General features: G+C 35.8%; 1 protein-coding gene across 1 annotated transcript in view; it reads left to right on the top strand.

Moving 5' to 3' along the window:
* Nucleotides 1-23191, top strand: part of DGKH (diacylglycerol kinase eta) — a 166276-nt gene that overhangs the window by 96255 nt on the left and 46830 nt on the right. The window contains 10 exon segments of the mRNA XM_068675460.1: nucleotides 3733-3837; nucleotides 4155-4287; nucleotides 11517-11623; nucleotides 12506-12631; nucleotides 13814-13916; nucleotides 15630-15792; nucleotides 18030-18138; nucleotides 18434-18573; nucleotides 20335-20422; nucleotides 22665-22750. Of these exon segments, the coding sequence (XP_068531561.1) occupies nucleotides 3733-3837; nucleotides 4155-4287; nucleotides 11517-11623; nucleotides 12506-12631; nucleotides 13814-13916; nucleotides 15630-15792; nucleotides 18030-18138; nucleotides 18434-18573; nucleotides 20335-20422; nucleotides 22665-22750 (1160 nt within the window).

Below are 23191 nucleotides of genomic sequence, written 5' to 3'. Positions count from 1 at the left end.
TGGGTATATGCAATGAGATGAGATAAGGAGCAAAATCCAATTTACATGGTTAGAAATTAGTTCTAAGGACAATTAAAAGCTTTTAAATTTTGATCATATCTGCTTGCAAGTTTAACTGTCTTTAATAAACGCACTCTAAACATATCACTGAGGTTAATTTATCATAACATTCTGTGAGCATTTAATAAGAGTCACAGAATGGTTTGGGTTGGAAGGGACCTCAAAGACCACCCACTTCCACCCCCCTGCCATGGGCAGGGACACCTCTCACCAGCCCAGGTTGCCCAAAGCCCCATCCAGCCTGGCCCTGAGCACCTCCAGGGATGGGGCAGCCACAGTTTCTCTGGGCAGCCTGTGCCAGGGCCTCACTACCCGCTGAGTGAAGAATTTCTTCCTCATATCTAATCTAAATCTATCCTCTTTTAGTTTAAGATCATTACCCCTTGTCCTCTGATCATCTTCATGACCCTCCTCTGGACTCGCTCTAACAGGTCCATGTCCTTCTTGGGCTGGGGGCCCCAGAGCTGAACACAGTGCTCCAGGTGGGGTCTCACAAGAGCAGAGCAGAGGGGGACAATCACCTCCCTCACTCTTCTGGCCATGCTGTTTTGGTGCAGCCCAGGATACAGTTGGCTTTTTGGGCTACAAGTGCACATTGCTGGCTCATGGCGAGCTTCTCATCAACCAACACCCGCAGGTCCTCAGGGCTGCTCTCAATCCGTTCTCTGCCCAGACTTTATTTGGGCTTGGGATTGTCCTGACCCAGATGCAGCGCCTTGCACTTGGCCTTGTTGAACTTCATGAGGCTCACACAGAAAGCCAGCCTTTTGTGTAAACGCAGATAAGATGATCAAGGAAATTATTCTCAGTTTAGGACAACCAAGAACAGCTATACCGAGTTATTGTAAAGCTCATAAATGTATGTTGAATTGGAGTCATATAGCAGCAGTAGGCGATATTCATGAAAGGAGTTTAGGACATAGAACATGTATAGTGATTCTTCCTCTTGCATAATTTAATAATATTCGGTAGCTGTTGGACTTTAAGAACTTCCTAAGCTGAAGGTTTGGGATACTGTTTTACAGGATATGATGCATCTATTCTTGATGTTTGATAATTAGTTCCTTGGTTCCCTGAGTTCTTATGTTACACGAAATATCTAATAATACATTTTCTCCATGATTTTGTAGAGTCTGAAATGGATGAAAATCTAAATGGACTGCTTAGATTCTTTCTCTCTCTCTCCTCCCCCTTGGTATTGTCAATATTTTTGTATATAATGCATTTTGTCTTCTTTCATGTCTCAGATTCCTTCTTGAAGTTGTTAGAAACGTAATTTAAAGGGAATATGTAGATTAATCATCAAGTTATATAGATGCTATATATTTACAGACATGTGTCTTCCAAATTTCCACTTTATTTTTATAGCACTGATAAGTAACCCTACATTTGTGCCATCATCAGTATGTAATTTAACTCTTAGGCTGCTGAAATACTCTCAACAGATAACTAGAAAGAACTTGGGATATAGGAATTTCTGGTATGTTTGTATGCATTAGCTAGCAATGTTTGGTGACATGATTTGTTTGCCCCTACATTTGTGTGTAGGATATTTAGGGATGCCCTGGGTGTCCCACTTGCCTTCTTCATAGCTACTTCTCTAGGTGCTATGGTCCTTTATTTTATCTACCAGCCCTGTGCTGATGCCTTGGATTACCAAAGGGCATCTCAGCTGACACTAGATAATTCAGCATAAGTAACAACCCAAGGTCTTGATTTTGGGAGGGGAGAGTGAGAGAACATTCAGGGGATTTCTGTGGTTGGTAATATTAAAGAAATGAGTAATGAAAATAAATGTTACATTTATTAAGATCAAGATTTCCAAGAGTCTTCAGCAGTAAATGCAGTAGTTGTTGCTTAGTGGCATTTCACAGCACCTGGTTACAGGTTAGAATCAGTAATGAGCAGGGAGGAAGGACAGACGTGAAGTGCAGGATTTTGGGTGCACTTTGCCCTTACTTAATCCATGTTATAATGTCATGCTAGCTAATAGGAAATAATCTGGTTGGGTGTATTTGTGCAAATAAGATTTCTGAGTCTACTGAAACCTGGAAATTCCTGCAGAATGCTGATTGTTGTTGGAGCCAGGGTTATATTATGATTTAATGGCTTTTCTGGGCTTCATTTGATGACCTGGCCTAGAAAAACATTTTGAAGTAATAAAGCGTCTGTTTGGCTCCAAACTAATGAGAGAAGCATTGCTCTTTGCATTAACTGTTCTTTAGGAAGAGTCGTGGATAGCTACTAATAAACCTTATTAAAAAGCTTAAGCATGATTGAGGGAAATAGAAAACAGAGAAACTATTCACTTCCATGTGAAGTGCGTATATCAAAAAAAAAAAAAAAAAAAGGCAAGCCCAAAGGGTTTTTGCCTCTCCTCCATGTGACTTGCTGCTTGCTGCACTTCAGTTACGTTGCCTCTGAGATATGTTAAAGTGCAGCTCAGTTTAATGAAGAAGCGGGTAGGACAAATCAAGGCTAGAGACTATTTACAGCAGAGACTGGGTAAGTAAATGCAGATGTAGATAAGTGCTTGCTAATATTGTGCAAATGTTTTAATATCTAGCCTATAGCATTTAAAAATATTCAGAGCTGATGTTTTTTGGTGGTCCTTTCTTGGTCCTTTCTTTGTTTTATTTAAGCAATAAGCAGGTGTGGGTGGTACATGCAATGCAATGGATTTATATATGAGTGGTAGAGATTTTATTTTATTTTTTTCAGACTTCCTCCAAGAAAATAACACAAATAACTTCCCTTTAATTTCTTGTAGTTATTTTGTTTTAAATCCTTTGCTGTGAAAGTAACTGCTTCATCTATTTTAGTGCATTGCTCAAAATAATTTCAGTGGGAGTTAGCTGATAGTTTCTGGTGCTTTACTGTTATTTTAATTATTTTTCTACTAGTGAGGGAAAGGGGGAAACAGCTTCTACTCTCTGAACCTCCTAGGTAAAGCATTTTCAGATTTCTAGAATCTAAATCCAGACCACTGAGAACTCCCTAGCATCAACTTGCTTCAGGAATTCATTCAACTGCTTTTGTAGGACTGTAGGATTTGATTTCAGCTGTTGTAAGCTTTTGTTTTCCATGTCTTCCTGTAAAGATTTGTATGTGTTCCTAGACTAAGACCTTATACAGAAAGTTCGGGTTTAAATGTATATATGTGTAAAACTCTGTAAATGTAATGTCAATATATAAGTTAGAGAAATATGGTGAAAGCTCGTGTTATTGTTTTTAAGACTTCGAGGTTTTTGTTTGTTTGTTTTTTGTCTGTAGTAATCTGAATGGATCTTGCAGTTGCTATAATGCTGTTATGAACTAGGACTGCAATCTTAGCAAATTAGTAATTTCTAGGACATTTCTTTTACTTGTTTCAGTGCTTTTTGCTTGAGTATTTAAGCCTTAGTGCATCAACAAAGAGCCACGAAGGAGGCATAATCAATTTACATTGTAAAAAACTGTATTGAAGCCCAATTTGAATCTTGGGAACTGCAGAAGGAAAAGCAAACTTTTTCATTGTTGGTCGTGTATTAAAGAAAATGTTACTTTTAAGCATTGAATAAGTTGTGGTCTAGGATGTTTCTTCCTTTTGCTTCATCTCACAGTTTACATTAAGTACTGTACTCTATCATGAGCTTTACTATTTGGAATCATCAGAGTGCAAATCTTTTCCAGATAATCACTCCATTCAGGAGGCTAATATTGTGTGCTGAGAACAGGAAAGAAATGGAGGACTGGATAAGCTCTTTGAAGTCCGTACAGTCCAGGGAACACTATGAGGTAAGTTGATAACCCTGTTGGTGCAACCTGTTCTAGCTCAAACAGATCAAGCTACAGGACACAGAACTAGAGCCGTCCACCCTTTTTAGTGTGAAAAGTGTATTTGATACCAGAATGAAGCTTCATGTTAAGAGCAGAATGAAAGCTTTTTATGTTACTTTTGTTTAGTAGCTTGGAGGGAAAGCAAGCTGAGTATCCTTTTGAAAATGCTTTTCATGAACATTGCACTGTCCCCTGTAATGTGGAACCATAGGTAATTTCAGTCACCGTAGCTGTGTTCTGTACTTGCAAATTTGTCTTAACTTCTCCTTTACTAGACCGCACAGTTTAATGTGGAACATTTCTCAGGGATGCATAACTGGTACGCCTGCTCCCATGCCCGACCTACCTTCTGTAACGTGTGTAGAGAGAGCCTCTCTGGAGTCACTTCCCATGGCCTGTCTTGTGAAGGTAAAATAAACGCTTTCTTCCCCGTTTATAATGCCATGTATAAATTACTGACAGTTTTAGGCAAGTAATGATTCTGAAAATAATGGGTAAGGAAAAAAGCCTGAAGGGAGAAATCTGTTCACGTGAGTGGCTTTCTCTTGGAGAGAGTGAGTGCTAATGATACGGCTCGCCCTCTTCATGCTCTGGGTGCCTTTTTCTAACTCAGTTCAGTAAAAATCTTTCATTCTGAGGCAGCTACCAGTTTGGAATGTGCTTGCCGGAGTGGAGGGCTTGCAAGGATTTCTTTGATATGTACTTGAAAAATGCAGATGCATAACAAAATAGTCTTACGTGTTTGCAGAATCGGCATTCCTCAGAAAAATAGAAGTCATACTGATAGTTTATCTCCCAAGTATATAATGATTATTAACGCTTTGTTCCATGCTGCGGAGAGTTTTCTTGCTTTAAAGATTCTGTCATTCATTGAGGGAATGGGGATTTAAATGCCTTTGCATTTGGATGGTAAAACAGATGAAATCCATCAGAAACAAAAAGGAGACATAGGTAAAACTATTTAGCTTATCTAGAGAAATGATCTTTTGCAAATAAATATTTGTGATAAATCTGAAGAAGTTTATATATTTTCTAGTGTGAGTTCTGTAAAAAAGCAGTGACAAGCCTGCTTGTGTTAGAATAAAGAAGAAAAATGTTATTGTGACCTTATGATATATAAGAAATTTAGAGACAAGTGTCACTTTATTGCTTAAGTATGAAATATTTAATTACAAAATAGCTAACTGTCCAGATAAGAGTTACTTTTACTGACACCATTCAAGACTTCAGTTCTGGATACGTTATCCGACTGCAAATGCATTTCTCTTATCAATGCTGTTATAATACTGAAAGTCTGTGTATGATAATGTGTATTCAAGAAGTCCTGCAAAAGAGGCATTAACTGACCATCCTGTATTGCCCTTGTTTAAAAGTAACTAACAGTACATTTGTTAAGGAACAGGGCAAACCCATTTCATAGAAATTAAGGTAGCCTATTTACATCCAACTTCCCTGGTGTATGTTTTCCACTGTGTATAAGTCACTTGGACATGGTATTTTCAATGCCTGATACTCGCAGATGGAAGTGCCGTGTGCTTAACTAAAATGCAGTTGTATTGCATCTTTGTGCAAATACAGTTATATTTGGTCAGGCAAAGGAGAGGAAAAGCTCTTTTCCTTCTAGGTATGTATGGTTGCAGTGCTTCTAAGTACGGCTTTTATTTCCAAGGAGTTGGTGTTAAATTTACGTGAAGGTACTTTCCTTAATTTCCAGATTTGAACTTTGTCAACTTCCTGCATAATTTATTACAAACTAATGCTACTTTTATCCACATTTCTGGTGCCAATTGATCTTTCACCATTTTATTTTTTTTTTACAAATGACTATTAATGGTAGACTGGATTAGCTTCCTCTGTCTTGGTTTCATAAACATATATGATCTAGATTGGTTTAAATGTAGATATAATATTCATTTACCTGCAAAGAAGTTTACCTCCTCTTACTCTTTAGATACTATTTTATATGTATTTTTTCCCTCGTTATTTTTTTTTTAAATAAAAGCACTTCAATTATGCATCTAATCTAAACCAGTTGCAGGTTGACTTTTGTACTGAAATACTCTTACTTTGTCCCCCATTCTATAAAAAGCCATGGTAATCATCCTTAATATCTTCATGTAAAAAGTATACGTTGTTTGATACAAGTTCTTTCTTTGAAATTCTGATGTGATTGGGCTCGTATTTACTTGCTTCTGTCATCTGCACTTCTAACGCATTTTACCATCTATTTTTTGACTTATCCCGAGTTAGCAATATATACTGTTTAAAGAGATGATGTAGTGTAGGTATGAAGTCTTCACATTCCCCAGACATATTCTGTTCTACATTTTCTCACTGCAGCTTTAAAAAAAATGTTTAAATATTCATGCTTGACATCTGAAGCCTTCGGTGCTGCTTTACTCAGGGAATCCATTTATATCTATACTAAATTCAATTATTTGTGTGGTCGTTGATCCCAAGCTTCTCTATTATCTCATGTATTAAGAAGCATGAGAGGCTTCTTCTCAGGAGATATTGGAATTCTTCCTCCTTTCAGTGGTTTGGGTTACTGGCACACCAAGTTATCTTCAAAGTAGCTTAGAGCCTTTGTACTCTTTGTGGTCTGATTCTGGACTGCTAGCTGTAGGCAAAAATAAAAATAAATCCCTTTGCTGATATTCTGCAGCTCACAATATTTTAGAAGATTACTCCTGTAATATTTTATTCTCTTAGACATGCTGGTCTCCAACAGTACTACAGAATTGGTTTTTTAGCCTCATTATTAGCCTCATTTATTTTGGGACTAAGCTGGGTGCCTTTTTTGGGGGGCCTCTTCTCTGCCAGTAACCTTTGGCAAAGATTGACCAAATTAAATGCAGTCACCCTGAGGATACTTCTGCAAGCTTTGTGAAAGCTAGTGTTGGAAAAGGGGGCATGTTAATACCTTTACTAGGGGAACAACTATAGTGTGAACTTGCATCTCTTTAGAAGTCAAAGAATTGATATGAAATGTCAAAATGAAGGCATATATATATATATCAAACCATGCTGCATTCTTTTTACTGCTCAAAAAGGAGTTGACTTTTAAAAAAGTTAATTGTATGCAATTGTACAGTGCTATTCCTCCCACTGGTTTCTTCTTCTGTGTCTTCTCAAAAGATAATGTACTTTTAAGTGGTTTTTGTGTGTGGTATTGATAAACGAAGATTTTCCTCTAGCTAACTCTAAAGGGATGATCTCCTCTACATTCACCCACAATCTTTAGTAGGACAGCGAAATTACATATTTTTATCTTGCTTTGGAAATTGTCACAAGCAACTGAATAAAGTAAGGCTTTTGTTCTTTATGCTTCCTCAGATATTTCTCTTACTCAGAATTTAGCTTGCTATATGCTCAGGAATCAGCCTAAGAGGTTGTCAGGAAATATGGGGATATATTGAATATTCAGACAGAGAATCCTAAAGATCTACAGATCACTATCTACAGAAGCTCTTTCAAAGCTCTTTAGCCTCAATTTCTCTGTATTAATACTGTATTTCTATCCAAGTCATTGACAGTGAATGCAGCCTTTTTGATTATTCTCAAAGATGTATTTCTCTATGTTGTGTTTTCGTTATCATGACTGAGTCTTGATGACTGAGTATTCCTAATAAGATGGAAATTGCGGTTTAAATGAGATGCTTTCTACTGTGATGAATTGCACAGACAAAACAATGTCGAAAGAACAGTTTAGGATCATAAAGTCAAGCAATAAGGAAATAGTAGGATGAAATTGTCTCAGCAAATGCACTTTGTGCACTTGATCTTTTTTCATTACAACTGCTTTTTTTTTGCACACAAAACTCTCATCTTCTTAACCATTGCTTAGGGCATTGCACATATACTGGTTGGGAAGTCATTGTCTCCAGGATTTTTGCCACATTTTCTTCAAAGACTGTGGAATGAATAGTTAGTGAAGCCACCTGGAAGAGAAAAGATGTTATTAGTTAAAGAATTAGACTATAATAGAAAACTGTATTCTGTGACTTTGTACACAAAGGGGTACACACCCCTTTGCAATCCTGGGAAAATCACTTAACTGGTATTTTTGATCAAATCCATAGTTACTTGTTTGTTTTCTGGGCACCTACATTGATAATCTGGGCCTATATCACAGAAGTGTTGAGTGTTTTTAACTGCAGAAATCAATTAAAGCTGCATTTTGAAGAGACCGATACAAAATATATAGTATTGAAAAAGCAGGTCTTTGTTGCCTTTTTGATACCCCAAATTAGTGGACAACATTGTCCTCTATCTCTGTATGCTTCACTTACCCCTTTGTTAAAATGGGTATTAAATCAAACCCATATTTGCCCAGTACAGAGAAAACAAAAGTGCATTTTTTCAAAAATTTTCATGCTGAATACAATAATTTAAAAAAAAAAAAAAAAAAAAAAGACCGGGAAGAAATGAATATTTGTGTCTAAAAAGCAGTGTTTTGCTAGCTTTTGGTAAATGAGGCAAATACCTGTTGAATATTACTATGAATCAGAGTACGGCACAGGTGCATACTTATCAAGAACCATCCATTCATGAGGCAATGAGGGTCCTCTTCTCAAAAAGAGTATTATCAAGTAACTGAAGATTTCACACATGCATATGGAAACTAAATTAAAGTTGCATGACTAACTTGATTTTATAGTCCTTATCTTTGTAATGCATGTATTTTTAGCACTTTGAAGTATAAATTAACTTAGTTACTGGAATGAAAATACTAAAAGCTACCAAGAAACTACCGAATTTTATCCTATAAAACATAGGCATAGACTGCAAATTGGAGTGAAGTTAGGTTGTTTTCATTCAAGTCACTCCATTTTCACTGTGGTTTGTCAATCCCGTGTGTGATAGTATTCTGGGAAACAAAACAGCAGGTTTCTTGGAATACCCCAAGACAAATCCTTCTGTCTGGACAATGTAAACTCAGGGGTCATCAGATCAATTTCAAAACTTTGGATTTGGCCTTTGAAGTTGGAAAAGAACAGCCTGAGTGTCTTGTTCTTTGAAGAATGCAGAAGACAGTACTCAAAAAATAGGTGTTAGAGTGGTAAGGTTGGCGGGACACTCAATGTCTTTTCCCCAATGTAGTCGTATTGATGGGTGGATAGAATGAAAGGCCTTTGAGGCAGAAGTATTTTATAGCAAAGATCTATGTTTTGAATGCAAGAGCTTATTTGATGACATTCAACAATGTTGACATTTCTTCATTACAGATAATAATAGCTGCAGATTCAATCACTCTCTGACAGCAGATGTTGGTGTAACTGTGACAACTGTTTGCTAATTAAGTCATTCTGTTGGTTGGCTTTCGGAGACATCAACTTTATATTACAGCTAGAAACATTTACACAGGAAATTAAAATTTAAAATAATGTTCTACAAATAGTCTAGATTTGGATTGGCTGTTGGTTGTTTTTTTTTTGTTTTTTTTTTTTTTTCTTTTCTCATAATTTAAATTTTATTGGCAAAGCAGTGGCTTAGCAACTTTGCATATTTCCAAAAGATTTCAGATATAAGACAAATTTGTGAATGGAATCCAATATCATCTGAGACAAAAGACGTTAGGGGCTAGTGGTAACTAAGGTTGAGATTTTACTTAAAATTTCCCTTACACTCCTCTTTTCTGTTCCACTGTGTGTTTTGATGGAAAATTTCATTTGTGTCTTAAGACTGTTGTTTCTAGTAATGTTTTTTCAATGCTCAAAATAATTTGAATTGTTGTTAGATGATACTGGGACTGCAGGGGGTGACTTACAGAAAGTCTGTTTTAAGATTTGTTAAATTATATTGTGCCCACAAAGCGAACTTTAGCTGTCTCTTGACAGAATATTGTCCATAAAGTGACTTGCTGCAGGTCTTCACATCCTTTTGGTGGCTGAGAGGGCAGAAGGTAAATACGGGGCACTGAGGCCTATTTGAAGGGTAGCTCAAGAAGATTTTAAAATTCTGTTATTTTTGCATGCCTTAGTCATTTGGATTTTCTTACTGCCCTTCATCCCTGATGTGTTCTATTTTGATCTGCACAGCAAAGACAAATGCATATCATTTGTGAGTTCAAGGCTGAATTTGATGGCATCTCTTCTCCAAAACATTCAAGTGGCAAACCTGCTAAAGGCCCAACACGTTTGAAAATGTAGCTTCTGTTTCTATGCTTCTCTGACAGCTGAGTTTAGACATGTGGAACCAGCTTGCATTGGCAAACTCACGACAATATGATGCTGAGCTATTTTGAAAATGTGAGCCTATCCTGTTAGTTGAGGAAAATGAGATATTTGCACACTTTAAGTCTGTGAACACTGCTTTTTAAAATGACCAGGGGAGTTGCTGTAAAGCAGCAATACTCCTTCTTCTGTTTCCTTTTCTTCCTTTGAACTAAACGCATACTGTCACACATCTCCCAGAATACAGATAATGGCTGTCAAATGTTGCTTCCATAGTTTCTGTTCACTTTTTAAATTGATCTGGCAATGGATCAGTGGAATTAAAATGAGAAATTTATGATTCACAAGACCTTTTGTACCATGGCTTAATGTTTTTAATGGTAGACAAGTGATGGGCCAAACCTTTTGATAGTTTCCTGTCAAATATTTGTTAGGAAAAAAAGACTACCACTTCTGGTCTGCTGGCTAGTTCTCATAAACCTTTAATGATCTTTGCCAAAATAATTTATATAATGCATTCCAAATAGAATGATCTCATGCACTTCCAATAAGAGAAGTACCCACAGTTGTGTGCGTCAGTCTGCTTGGTGTAGAGTGATATAATTAAATAGTGATACTAATTAAATTGAACAAAATACAAATAGTTATTAGATTGTCTGCCTGTATTAGACGTCTGAGCTGATTATTACCATTAGTGCATTTTTCATAAATAATCCTGTAAGAAGTCAGGCTCTTCCTCACTTACTGTAACCTCTTGGAAAGTACTGTAACCACTAGTTGCCTGAATAAATAGATCATCACCTAATCCTTCACTTTCTCAGCGTCTGGGAAAACCAGCATAGTACAGTGTGTAAAAGGAATCAGGATACTTTAACCAAAGAAGCAGAGCTCCTGAAGCAAAACTCATCTCTAAAACACTCTCCTGCTACATCCTGTAAATTTAAACCAGATACCTGAGTTGTGTCACTCTAGGAATAGAAAATGCAAAAGCAGAAAGGCATATTAGAAGTATATTATACATTGCATTGCACCTGAAATATGGGGACTGATGTGAATCTGAGGACACAGTTAAGATGGGCTACAGCTAAGCAAACAAAACAGGGTATTTCTCAACTGCTGAATTTTCTAACCATTTTTCTAGCAGATGCTCTTCTTAGCCTGGCTAATTACTCAGCTGTAATGTTGCAGAGATACCGAAGCCCTGAAGGTCTGAAAATGTTGAACTCTTTCAAAGGGTGTATGAAAAACTGCAAAGGCTGCATACAGGATCTGTTGCCCCTAAATCCAGTTTAGTGATTGTAAACTGGAGTGATTATAAAATGAATTTTCTTTTAGTTAGTTTGTGTGCAACACTAAGGAACATGTGCTTGGCTGTTTTATGGAATATATTTATTTTTCTAAGATATGTATCACTGAAATACTACAAATAACATAGTATACATGTTTATGTGTGTATTACAGTGTGTAAGTTTAAAGCACATAAAAGATGTGCTGTCAGAGCAACAAATAACTGCAAATGGACTACATTAGCCTCCATTGGAAAAGATATCATTGAAGATGAAGATGGTGTAAGTACTACTGTTTTTTACAGTACTTTCCAACAGCTGTTTCTTCTTAATGGAAAAAAATGGCTAAGCATAGAAATGTTGTCATGAGACCCAGTGAAGTTAATGGTATGTATTCCTGAATGCTTTTCAAAAATTAGTGTGGTATTTAAAACAAAAAAGTTATATTTCCGTCTTACAAGTTTAGTATCTGTGGACTCTCAATTGTCCCTGTGGTACAAGATTTTAAAGACCCCATGCAGAGAAACTCTGAAGCTGGAGAACTGCTTCGAGAATTTCTAATTGCTCTTATGCAAAGGTGGTATTTTATGCCGTTACTGGTCTCTTTTGACAATCTGTTTTGTGTCCTCCTTATCTATAGCTATTCTCTATAAATTATAACGGTGAGTGCACTGAGAAAAGCTTTGTACTCTGTTTAGGGACTGCTTACAGAGATGTGACATATCAGTTGTGGATGACTGAGGTTGTACATAAAGCCACAGATATTCTCTGCTGTCCTGCCCATTCTGAGTTTTAGTTATTTTGATTGCTTTGTGCTAAGTACTCAGCATTAAGTGAATGGGTACTTATTTATTTTAGGGAGTCTCTAGATTTAACTGCTTGTTTTGTGGTTAGTTACTACTACAGTGTCATGAATAGCTGAGTGCGATGTCTATCCCTTCTTCAGATGTCACATTTTCTGCCTAGCATGTGAACAGCACCATAGGCTACCTTGACAGCAGTTGCCTTGCAAGAATTATTGTCACTAATGCTGGTTTGCTGTACCTGCTTTTTTGATGAAAGGGAAGAGCTATGGGAAGTAGCTAAAATCCACCTGTAATTGAGACACAAAAGCCTGCAATTTCTATTTCTGAGTATTTAACTTTTGTGACTACTTCTTCACAGATAGCTATGCCTCACCAGTGGTTAGAGGGTAATTTGCCTGTCAGTGCCAAATGTGCAGTCTGCGACAAGACCTGTGGCAGTGTTTTACGCCTGCAAGATTGGAAGTGCCTTTGGTGTAAAGCTATGGTAGGTGCAATGAACCCACATCCAAGTGCCTAAGATTCTGCCAGCTTTATACCTTGCCATTTTTTTCTTGTTCATTTCATAACCTTGCTTTTGGATTAAGAAGGAGTGGGCAGCTTGTGCAAACTCAGGTCCCTCTAACGTTCATCGTTCCTCATGACTGTCGTACTTGCTTTGTTTAATTTTTAATACACCCACAGATGCAGCTTTTCTTTAAAAGGTGTTGACATCCAAAGTGGTTTCTCTGTCTTCTCCTAACTGATAACTGAAGGTTCTGCTGCCTGTTCTATATGCTTGATAATCATATGTTAACTTTCACGTCTCTTTTATAAGGGATAATTTGCATTCATCTTTAAAAATATTACTGCAGGACTCGTGAAGTTCTCTTCTTCAGTATGGTCTGTAGGTTGCTCATTGAAATTCTGTAATGTACAGTTGCTCTTTCCCCAAAATATATTTTATTCTTTATTTTTTTTAGCTCATCTAAAAAGAATGCTAGAGTATGTGTTAGCATATATATGCTAGAGTATAGAAGTGGAAAGCCAGCAGACTTTTTATTGTTGAGGCTTTTGGCATATAAATGTCTAAATCTGTGTGTAGGCAATGGGAAGTTATTGACATCTCCAGAGATTAATTTCAAATCCAGGTGATCTGAAATGCAGGTGAAGTGCAGCACACCCTGCATGTGTCTGGTTTTGTAGTAACTATGGAAGAGGCCAATACAACACACAATTTACGGGACACCAGCTATACCTCTAGCTGGTTTGTCTAGCTTGATATCTATGCTAGCTTTCCTGCAATAGATCTTCCAGAATATCCAGGTGGACTGGGCAAATATAGAGCTGTAGCTTGCATGTGTACAGGGTGCCTTCTTCCCTCAACACAGATGCTGGCTGCTGGTAATTTGGTCCTACCTTGCTAGGGGATGGTGGTAAGTAGTCCTTTTGAAAGGACAATTCACACCTGCTATAGGGGTAGCCAAAGATGAAGTTGACCAAACTTAAATCCTGTGGAACGAGTGACCAGCCTCTGTGGTTGAATGCTCGTATGTTTTTGTGCAGTTCCACTCTTCAGTCTACACCTAAATGTTATATGTGTTATTATTACATAGATACTGTATAAATTATAGTTTCATCCAGAAATTCCACTGTAGGGTAGGGAAATCATTTTTTCTTTCTTTTTTAGGTTCACACTGCCTGTAAAGATCTGTATCCTCGTAAATGTCCACTCGGCCAATGTAAGGTATCGATCATACCTCCAACAGCACTAAACAGTATAGACTCTGATGGTACGTAGTATTGTAGTGTGTTCAGTGGTAGCTCTGGACTTGCAGTGTCTAGTCATATCTGTATAACTAAAGAAGCCTAAAATCCCTCAGCTGAACAGGCGAATGCAGTCTTCAAATTTAGAGAATAGTAGAATTTTCCATATAGCTTTTTAGAGGGTAATTTAACCAACAAGATTTTAAAAATAAATTGAAAAGTTACCCCACTAGTTATTTTTTTCCCCATTTTTATTTATGACTCTTGGAAACTTTTCAACTGAATGATCAGAGTCTTTAAACAAAGTGGTCTGATGCCTGCCTGACATGCATCACTTGCAGAACGAGCTCTCAAATTCTGGATAACTTTGCTTTATGCTAAATGCTGGCTAAAGTAAGCTAGCTGAATGGCTCAGATCCAAAAGCTGTCTTACCAGGCTAAAGAGCAGAATTGGTTATATGGTCTCTCTGATTTTTTTTTATTCTATTTTTTTTTTTTAAAGTATAAGCAGTGTAAGAATCCTGCAACACACTGATAAAGAAACCCAGCAAATCTTTACAACTCAGACATGCTCTTTTGTGGCTCACGGTAGAGATACATGAGCAGTGGGAGACTGTATTTGAAGGCAGGGAGTGGAATTAATATGGACTATCACGAAATCTAACAGCTTTCTTTTTATAGTTCCTGTTGATGACAAATGTAGACCAACAACTTTAACACAGTTTAATGACTTTTATTGTATGAAGCTAATAAAAGTCATTGTTTATATTGTATTTATGTAGTCTTTTCTATTTACTTGCTCTTTGGGGTCTCAGACCAGAGCATCATGCTGCTATCTATCATTCATGCTAAGAAGATTGTTTCATATGTGAAATTATTTTTCCTTACACTTGAACAAATTAAACAAACCTTATTTTAAATTATGCATTATTGTAATATGAAATTATAGTAGCATCCTTTAAAAACAATTTTTATATGTAGCTTTACTATTTGTTCTAGGCAATAAAAATGGCATAGTTATTTTAATATTGCCTGAGGTAGATGTCAACACCTATACCTATGATGTCAGGTTTTGATGAGAAAGCACTACTTCCATGAAGTGGTAATGTTACTGACAGCAGTGTCCATTAGTGCTATTTACTGAGGGCCTTATAGAGAGCCTGCTATAATCAGTTAAGACCTTCACTGACGTTAATGAGCTTTGGATCACAACTGAAGGTCTGTTGTTCAATAATTCTATTATATTTGATAGTATAACTTCAGCCTGGAGAAAAAAATCTCATGTAAAGAGCAACTGAGTATGATAACTTATTCTTAGAAAGCTCAGACTTGGATAATCAAGTTCAACCCAGTAAGGTTAAAGAAAAATCAGATTATAAAAAAAATAAACATTTCCAACTGAAATTTATATGTAATTATGTGATAATCTGTGAAGAAGAGATTTGAGCAGTCTTCTAAAAAGCTAACCTTGTTCACTGTAGAAAAACAATAAAGCTATTGTCTTCAGGATTTTACTAAATCTAGGCACTGAAAATACTTGAGAGAAAAAATGAACTGGTAAATTTTGAGCAACTATGTTTTCCTTAAAGGGCTACTTTTCAGTTTAGTGTTTACGTAATGCATGATAAGATGTACTCCTTTTGTCTTTCATTCCTTTCTTCCTCTTTCCCATGATTTCTTTTTGTGTTGTTCATATTAGAAAGCCTTATTTATTTCATTCTTTCTAACTATGTTCACAGGTTTCTGGAAAGCCACATGCCCGCCATCCTGTGCCAGTCCTCTTTTAGTTTTTGTTAACTCAAAGAGTGGAGACAATCAGGGAGTAAAGTTTCTTCGTCGATTCAAACAGTCGTTAAATCCAGCTCAGGTGTTCGATTTAATGAATGGAGGACCTCACTTAGGGTAATGACCTTGGAAATCTTGAGCAATCCTTTCTGCAAGGAAATATAGTGCAAAGTATAGTATTGTATTGTCCCCTCATTGCTATAATTCTGTCACCAATATCTTCCTATTTAAAATTTGTAATAGCTAACAGTTTTAGTATGAATTCTGGTGGTGGAAGGGATTGCAGGATAACATTTTTGTTTTAGGAAAACTCATTTGCAATGGGTGATCATGAATATATTTAAACTTGTTTCATTGTAGAACAATGTTCAAAATATGATTTAGGCAACACATGAGAGTGGTCATGAAGATGAGCATCTCACAGTATTTGGAGTAAGACCTGTAGGTCTTTAAAAGACCTTTGGATTTAGAGCTTGGTGATACGGTTTAGTGGAGGACTTGTTAGTGTTAGGTCAGAGGTTGGACTAGATGATCTTGGAGGTCTCTTCCAGCCTAGATGATTCTGTAATTTTGCGATTCTGTGAAGACCACAATTAAAACCATTAGGCATTCTACAAAATCTAAAGGTAGATTGTTGGAGAGAGAAAGGTGAAATTTGCATATTGGTGTCCACAACCCAATCATCTTTGAACATTCATGAAGATTAAATTCATGTACATTTTTCTGTTGCCTTAATTCCACTCATAAGTAGCCTTATGGTTAAGTGGCCTATTAATATCAGTAGCATCAACTGGAAACACAATTTTTGGTAATCTTATGGATGCAGAATTATGATTGCATTATAAAAATTAAGGCATAGTAAAAGAAAAAAAATAAGTTAAAGCAGTGGGCAAATAATACAAATATAGGGGAATACAGCTGTGGGTTTTTATAGTTAGTACTGTGTTACAGAAATGTATTAACTCTAAGTTGTAATATTCTTTCCATTATAATCCATTATGATTTAAATTTGAGATTGATCTAAGTCCCTTTCAGCTAACATTTTGTACATGTAATTATAATGACATAAAAGTAAGGAAGGCTTGTCATAACGAGAGAATTTTTGAGAGACAATCTGAAAAATATGCCTGTTTGAAAGCTCTCTTGTTTCATATACTTTTATCTGAAATTGGTATGATTCAAGACTTTGGATTTTCACAGTAATTATAGGTCAGATTGGTTGCTTTTAAATATTTTCCTCAATCAGTTTCCAAAGAGAGGTCCTTAGCAGTTATTTATCAGATAGAATGATGTCTTCTTTTTTCTAGTTGACCTAATAAACATAGTTGAGAGAGTGTATTCGTAGGGGGCTTTCTCCCTTTTCTCAGGGGTAGTAGAAATTCTGGAATCTATATTTTTTCCTCAAATATCTGCATCTTTTGTTCTGAATAGGTATCTACCTATTGTGTACAAGTGACATTATTTTCTTTAGAAAAATCTGAATATTTCAAAAATTTGTGATCTTAATATGTTGCTTTTTAGAAACAGTTCTGAGGTTATGCATATTCTGGAAAATAACATGCATTAAAAATATCTTTATTTTTGTTATTTTAAAAGTTAACACTTTCAAATTCTTTATTATTATTTACTTATTTAGTTTAAGTTTAAACCCTTGTTGTTTTTCCCTCTTGGTTGTTTCTTCATACCTCATTCCCCTTTCCTCTGTGTCTCACCTTTCTGCTTGTTCTGTCTTTCTTGTCCTCCTTTTCTGTACTGGTGACGAGTGTTGTTTATTGTAGAATAGAATGAGGAGCTGTAGGAAGTGAGAGCAGGATACTGCTTTAAGGATCTGATATGAAATATGGTATTATTTGTTTTACATTGTTGTCATCACCTCGTGTGTAATAATTGCCTCAAACTGTCCTTGCATTTTGTTAGTCACAAGTTGGCAAAAGCTTACCTGTATTGTGGAGAACATCCTGTTGTCGTGTCGTAACCTTTTCTTGTGAAAAATTCCTGGTGCGGCCTTGTGCTTCTGACCTAAGTGGGAAGCACAGAGCAGTTGTAATTTCAAAGCTTAGAAAATTTTTGAATAATAATAATAAAATCCTGAAAACAATATCAAGGGAATTCTTTTAAAGTGAAACTCTGCATGTTATTTATCAGAAATGTCATTAAAAGTGGAATATACAGTGATAGATGGGATGCAGATATGTTTATTACAGTAGTTGGTTGTATCCACATACCTCAGAACAATTCAAACCTCACCATAAGGGTGCCATGTACCCTATTTTCATTTAATGGCTGTTCATTAGTATAATTGGTCTGTCGGTAACAAACATAGCTGATTCTAACAGGCCACATTTTCTCTCCAGTTTGCGGTTATTTCAGAAGTTCGACAACTTCCGGATTCTTGTATGTGGTGGAGATGGAAGCGTGGGTTGGGTGTTGTCAGAAATTGATAAACTCAGCTTGCACAAACAGGCAAGTGTGTATACTTATTTCCTTCACTATACTCACTATACTTTTGTATACTTAATCTTCCTTAACCTGGCTCATTCTCGTGTTTATACGGACCAAACTCAGCAGTTCTGTTAAATGAAAAATTTCTGGGAAGTAAACAGGGTAAGTTTTACCTTGATTACTCATTTTGATTTACCAGCTTTAGAAATCAGCTATGTGATTGACATTAGTTGCTTGAAATAACAAACATTTGTAAGAGTTTGCACTTTTTGTTTCTAGTTTTCAATAGTAGATTTGCTCCTGTGTTGTGTTTCAGTGTCAGTTAGGAGTGTTACCCCTTGGTACTGGAAATGACCTTGCCCGTGTCCTTGGTTGGGGAGGATCCTGTGATGATGATACGCAACTTCCACAGATTTTGGAGAAATTGGAAAGAGCCAGCACAAAAATGTTAGACAGGTAAACTGAAATGTGTATATATTTGACTTACCATGAGATTCAAATTACGTTTTGTTGGTTACAAACTCATCTTAAACTCATCTTAATGGATAGAAACTTAATCACAGAAGCACAGAATGGTTAAGGTCAGAAAGGACCTCTGGAGGTCTTCTGGTCTTCCTTGTCCATCTAGTCATCTGCTCAAGTAGGGACATCCAGGTTGCCAGGACCACGTTGAAAAACCCATGTCTGTATGAGGGCAGAGATGAGGGGAATTGAAATAGTAATTGGGGCAGATCTTCACTGTCCATTTCAAACCAAAGAGTTTGAAACTAAGAGTTTAGGAGGGAGTGTGGCTGATGAGTCTCAACTGTTTTGCTCGAAGATGAACAAAAGAAGACTTTTTGTTTTTTTTTTTTTTTATAGCTGATGACCTGCGTAACTGTCCATTAGTAGAAGGTATAAGCATTAAGAAATCACATAGATTCAAAACCATTATGGGTAGTTTTACAGGCTTCTTGCATAATATTAAACATTATTAAAGGTAGCATCTTTATTTTGGAAATACTTGAACTTTGTTTCCTTGGGTGTAAGGACAGTTCATATGATGTCTCTTCATTCTAGTATGCCTGAGGCATTAGCAGACAAGTTGCTTGAAATAACAAGTTCTGTAGACAAGAAGCTGGGCTAAGTGGATCTTTGGCTTGATCCAGTACTGCTATTTCTATTTGTGATCTTCCCGCTCCTGGTTTTGTATGGTAATTGCAGGCTGTTTCCATCTATAAAGCAAAGGAACAATCCTGATTTTAAAAAAGGTCTGAGAAGCTGGTGGTTGTGTCATTCTAACAGAGATGTAAGGCTCTGCTTTTGGAATGAGTGCACATATGTGTGTGCTGGTATCTTGCTCAGTTAGTTTCCTGCATGGGTATTTCTGTTCTTATTTTAGTTACAAAAAACTTGAGTCTTATCAAATGATTTCTTATTTATTTATTTTTAATTACATAGAGAAACAAGTAATTTTTTATTTTAAGCAGTTCTGCAGGCTATTAGACCATTTTACAGCAAAATAAATAAAGTGCTTGTAACTGATCTTTAGAAATAATCATTGGCCTGGGCATTCTGGAGTACACATAGATTAAGCTTGTCTTCTCCTGTACTGAAAAGTGCTTAGTGTCATTCTTTTTTGCTCTAACTGCAGTAGACTGGCTTCCACGGCCATGTGCAGTGATTTCTTTTTTTTTTTTTTTTTTTTTTTCAGCATGCTTAGAAGGATGTTGATATAAGTACTTTCATACTACCCATGCCGTAGAGTACTGTCCTTTACCAGGGCAAAAAGTACATACGTCAATGAAAATACTTCACCATTTGCTTTGTTCATATGCCTTCACCCCGTAGTTGAGATGAAAAGCTGATGATAAGTTAGAGCTTTTTCTGCAGGAGCCATATATATTTTCTTTTGACTTCCATGGTTATTTTGCATGAATTCTTTCATACTGCAAATGTTTACCTGGATTCTCCATTAGCTTCATTGGATGTCCCATGATTTCTTCATAAATAAGATTTATTATCAAATCACTAACAAAAAATAAAAGTAATAAATTGTCATTGGTTTTAAATATTTCACCCATATTCATTTAGCTTATAACTAAAATATTAAGTTTTTGTTTGTTTGTTTTTAAGTTATTCTATGGTATGACAATGAATTTGCTTTTTGTTGATATGTTGGAGAAAAGATAATACTCTAATAATCTGGAAACATAAAAGCTGTTATGTTCCTTGTAGGTGGAGTATAATGTCATACGAACTGAAATTACCAGCAAAGCCTTCTATTCCTTCAGTCACTGCAGAAGAGGAGTCAGAGGAATGCCAGGTGAAGTTTTACTTTTGATTATTTTTTCTTCATGTACTTAACTTTGAGCTGTTGGGATGGCAATATTTGAAATATAATTGACGTACTTGTGTAAAAAATAGAAACAGATATTTTCTGATCTGCTAACTCAATTGAATTCATATCTGCACTGCATGTGTATCAAATAATTAGGGTTTCTAGTTCTGTATTATTTGTGAAAAAAGAACAAAGCTACAGAGTCTTCAGCAGAGCAGTCAAAGAAAATCTTCCCGTAGACATGTACTGAAAAAGCAAAATGTTTTCTACTTACCTTGAATTTGGAATAAGCTTTGAGAAAAACATTTTGAAGGCAGCAATTGTTATTCTGAAAGAAAGAAACTGTTGTAAGAAAGAGAGAGCTTATACAAGTGAGTTAGATCAGGCGATACCACCTAATGTTCTCTTTGTTCTTTTGGAGAGCTTGAAATCATGTGTGACCTCAAAGAAAAGCTCAGTATATCTTTAAAACTAGATTTGTGTTTGTACTATCTGATGAGTATTCGATTTTGAGGGAGAGAGAGATGCTTTAATCAAATTAATTGGCATAGAAAGACTGATTAAAATGACAAAATAATATATTCCTGAGAAATTTAACGCGTATCAACTTTAGCTCAAAAGTACTTGAGAAGCAATAATTAATCAGCAGGTTCGTGAATAATTTAATGATTCAGGCTGTTTTAATTGGCAGGGAGGTTATAACCTTTGACAGCTTGCTGGATATAGAGATGCAAAAAGATTGAAGTTCCACTGGCTGTGATTCTAATGTGGTTGTTGTTTGTTTCCAGTGTCAGCAATGTGGATTTGAGGCTTTATCTTCTCTAATGTTGCAAGACTCTTAACATTTACAAGTGTATCTTTATCTCATAAAGTGCAAAAAAAAAAGAAAAAAAAAAACATGTTCTCATTAGTTCCAGCTTTGAAATTATGTTTATCCCCTCCTAAAAATAGAAGTAAATGGTTATACAAAACCTCTTGTTGGAAAATTGGTTCTGCAATATATTACTCTGAGTTGGAGAAAGCAGTTTTCTTTTCAGTACCCTGTTTTCTATTTTAATGTTTTTTGCATAATTTATGATATTTAAGAAAATAATTATTAACCTTACAGTATGTAATGTATTAAAATGTGGTTCAAAAAGTAAATAAAAGTATATGTCCAATCCTTTTCCTTCTCTTTCCTTGAGTTTCAAGAGAATTATTTCACTTGATTTGGTTCCAGAAGACTACTGTTGTTCAAACATCAGTATGAGCATTCTTGGAGATTAGGTGTTTAGGTATTGTTTTTTTTTTCCCTTGATTCTACAACTAAAGCTAGTTTTCAGAAGGAAAAAAAAAAAAAAAAAACAAAAGATTGGTATAATTGGTATATCAGCCTGGTAAATATAAAAGAAAGAGATGTATATCTATGTGTATCAAGGGCAAAAACACACTAAGAGATTTTAAGAAATTCATAAAGGAAGCCATCAAAAGGTTTCAGAGCTGCAGTTATTTTTAGCTTTAACTTTGGAATGTGGTTGGAATTTTCTCTTAAAAATGAGATCTGGATCCATGCCTATTTTGAGGCAGGATATAGTGTGTGAAGATGTGATTCTGATCCATTCTGAATCTTTTCTTTAGCATTACAGAACTTACAATTCTTGTGGGTGAGAAGGAAAATGCACAGATTTTGTTCTCTCAAACAGTTTTGTAAAAATTAATTAGGCATTAACCATTAAAAAATTGTCTTTGATAACATCAAAGACTTTGCAGCCTTTGTCAGTAGGGCTACTGGGGGGAGTAAGTTACTATTTGACAGTAAAAAGAAAATTCAAGATTATAACCACAGATATTTGACTTCTTAGACAAGTTGCTTAGTTTCAGGGAAAAATTGCTTGTTTTGGAAAAAAGGGGAATTCAATTATAATAATACAGTATGTTATAAATCTGAAAAGAAGGTAGATTGTTTCTATCTCATGGGCTATTTTTAGCCTAGAAATAAATTACTCTTTCATCTACAGGAGGAAAAGAGTTGTCAATCAAGTTATCAGATACAGTGTTATTTTGAATATTAAAAAATTGGTATATAAAATATAGTATGCAGATAGAGGAGCAGCACTGCCAGCTGCTTGCCCTTGCTGTAGATCTGCCATGGAAATCCTGCTATTTTTGGAGGTGTTTTAACTCACTGGTTGGTGTTAAAATGCTGAAAAGTGTGGAAATGGAAATCTTCTTTCCTCTCTGTTTTCAGATATCTGCTTATGAGGATTCAGTTGCTGCTCATCTTGCAAAAATTCTCAATTCTGATCAGCACTCAGTTGTCATATCATCTGCCAAGTGAGTTGGTTGTTTTAATGTACAATGTATAGGATAAATCCTCTGTGAAACATTACAGCCATAATAACCTTCTGTATAAGCCCAATTTTCTCATGGTTGGCCCAGCTGGTTTGGCTTAATATATGTTGATTTATATGCTTTTGAGTGGATGTTTTCCTTGCAAAAGTTTTATATGGTAAAGTTGTAACGGATATCTTAATACTAAACATGTTAGTGTTTTTTTTTGTTTTTTTTTTTTAAATTATATAAAATTATTTTAATACACTCAAAATCAGCATGCAGCTTAAATATGGAACTGTTACTAATGCAAATATGTGGCCTACATCATGTTACATTTTTTTTTGTTTCATTTTATGCATATCTGTGGAATTAAGAGGACAAACAGCTTCACCACTGAGAAGCAGAATTTCAAATTGGTTGCTTTGTAGCTGTCTGTATCAA

Source organism: Anas acuta, chromosome 1 (assembly GCF_963932015.1).
Source record: "Anas acuta chromosome 1, bAnaAcu1.1, whole genome shotgun sequence".
NCBI lineage: Eukaryota > Metazoa > Chordata > Aves > Anseriformes > Anatidae > Anas > Anas acuta.
This window is presented reverse-complemented; position numbering and strand designations above follow the sequence as displayed.